At 36.9% G+C, this 2053-nt stretch overlaps 1 protein-coding gene across 1 annotated transcript; it reads right to left on the bottom strand.

Moving 5' to 3' along the window:
• Positions 1 to 787: 787 nt before the first annotated feature.
• LOC138163328 (olfactory receptor 5D18-like) lies at positions 788 to 1735 on the bottom strand. Its single transcript, XM_069090857.1, has one exon. It carries the CDS (start codon positions 1733 to 1735, stop codon positions 788 to 790), a length of 948 nt encoding a protein of 315 aa, XP_068946958.1.
• Between the last annotated feature and the right edge of the window lie 318 nt (positions 1736 to 2053).

Raw genomic sequence — 2053 nt, 5'->3', positions numbered from 1 at the left:
TCCTTATTCACTGAAGTAGTAGTCACCTCTGTGTCTATTTCACCATTTTCAATGGTTGATGCTCACAAGTGTGTTTCTAGCTAACTACTAACCAACCTCCTCTTAAACAGATTTCACCTCATTTTTGAACATTTCTTCACCATACTTTAGTGAGAAGAGAAGGTTGCAGGAGAGAAAACAGATATCCAGTTCTGTGAAATGAGTGAATTTATTTTACCACTAAATTATAGAAGATCACTTTTAATATGAGGTTGGTTTTTCCCATTAAATTATGTACAAGACCTTTTGTTTTGTCAGGCAAGGGGGTTCTTTTATTATTTTTATTTTGTCTTTTACTCCAAATTACATATTTTCACATTAAATAATGTAGCTTCTTCATTTATGTATAGGCTCATGGATCTCTTAGGATACCTGTAGTAGCCAAATGTTGACAACTAGAAAATACTACATTACTATAAAGTAATGAATATATTAAGTAAAGATTCCAAATAATTCTCCCTGATTATAACAACCAGAAAATGAATCATCAGTACCAATAATTTAAATGAGAGAATATTTTGTTGTTGTTGTTTTGTCGATGAGACATGTCTGACTCTTTTTCACTGTATTTAGCGTTTTCTTGGCAAAGGCACTGGGGTACTTTGTCATTTCCTTATTCAGCTCACTTTACAAACGAGGAAACTGAGGCAAACACAGGTAAGTGAATTGCCCAGGTGACTTACACAGCTAGTAAGTGCCTGAGACCTGATTTGGACTAAGAGCTTCCTGACTACAGGGCCAAAACTATCTAGCCACTGGGCCACCTAACTGGCACTTCCATTAATTTTCTGATAGTTTCTTTTACATCTTTATTCCTCAAACTGTATATTAAGGGATTCAGCATGGGGATCACAATTGTATAAAACACAGTGTTTATTCTTACTAGAAGCCATGAGCTTTTGGAACTGGGCATACAATAGAGGAAGAGAATGATTCCAAAGAAGATGGTAACACCTGTCAGGTGGGAGGCACAAGTGGAGAAAGCCTTATATCTCCTACTAGCTGAATGCATCTTCAGGACAGTGACAAAAATGAAAAGATAGGATGTAAGTACAATAATGAGGGTGGAGAATGTGTTAAAATTAGCAAGAACAAAAAAGATTGTTGCTGTAACATACTTATCAGAGATGGAGGCAGAAAGGATGGCTGAATACTCACAGAGAAAGTTATTAATGATGTTGATCCCAGAAAATGACAATATAAGGAGTGAGTAGATGAATATACTAGAAGAAATTAAGCCCCATGTATATACTGCTGTCAGCAGTAGGGCACAGCGTTTCTGGGACATGACAACCACATAGAGCAATGGATTGCAAATTGCCACAAAACGGTCATAGGCCATCGCTGCTAATAAGAATGCCTCTGTGACCACACAGATGGCAGCAAAAGAATATTGTGTGATGCAGGGACCAAAAGAGATGCTTCTGTCTTCCACAAGCAAGATTTGTAGCAATTTGGGTGTAATTACAGAAGAGTAACAGAAATCTAAAAAAGACAAGTGACTAAGGAAAAGGTACATGGGGGTATGGAGTTTGGGGTTAATCCTGATGATCACAATCATGCCCAAGTTTCCTACTACAGTAATCATATATATCACCAGGAAGAGCAAGAATAGAGGGATCTGGAGTTCTGGGTAATCAGAGAATCCTAAAAGGATGAAGATGACATCACTTTCATTTCGGTCAGAAGTCCCCATGGTTCCTAATAGAGAAAATCACAGAATATCAGCATTTTAGTTGGAAGAGATCTCAATGGCCATGTAGTCCAAAACTGACAAAGAAAGAATATCACTATAGCATCAGTTGATCAGTAGTCATTCCAATAAACATTTATTAGGTATTTCTTATATGTCAGGTACTGTCTGAATTTCTGAGGACACAAAGAAAATCAAAAGACAATCTAAAGGGAGAGACAACATGTAAACAGTTATGTATAAACAACATATATCCAGAATGAATTGCACAATAAAATCACCAAAGGGAAGACACTGGAATTGGTTGGGATTGAAGGAGAC

The sequence above is a fragment of the Petaurus breviceps genome, unplaced genomic scaffold, assembly GCF_028583685.1.
Source record: "Petaurus breviceps papuanus isolate PSGF00001 unplaced genomic scaffold, PetGlider_PUasm1.0 188, whole genome shotgun sequence".
In the NCBI taxonomy this organism is placed as follows: Eukaryota; Metazoa; Chordata; class Mammalia; order Diprotodontia; family Petauridae; genus Petaurus; species Petaurus breviceps.
Note: the sequence above shows the minus strand (reverse complement) of the source record. Positions and strands in the feature narration are given on the sequence as shown.

Bases quoted from the DNA above. Each gene is read 5' to 3' on its own strand.
- LOC138163328 (XM_069090857.1), bottom strand. From the start codon at position 1,735: ATGGGGACTTCTGACCGAAATGAAAGTGATGTCATCTTCATCCTTTTA.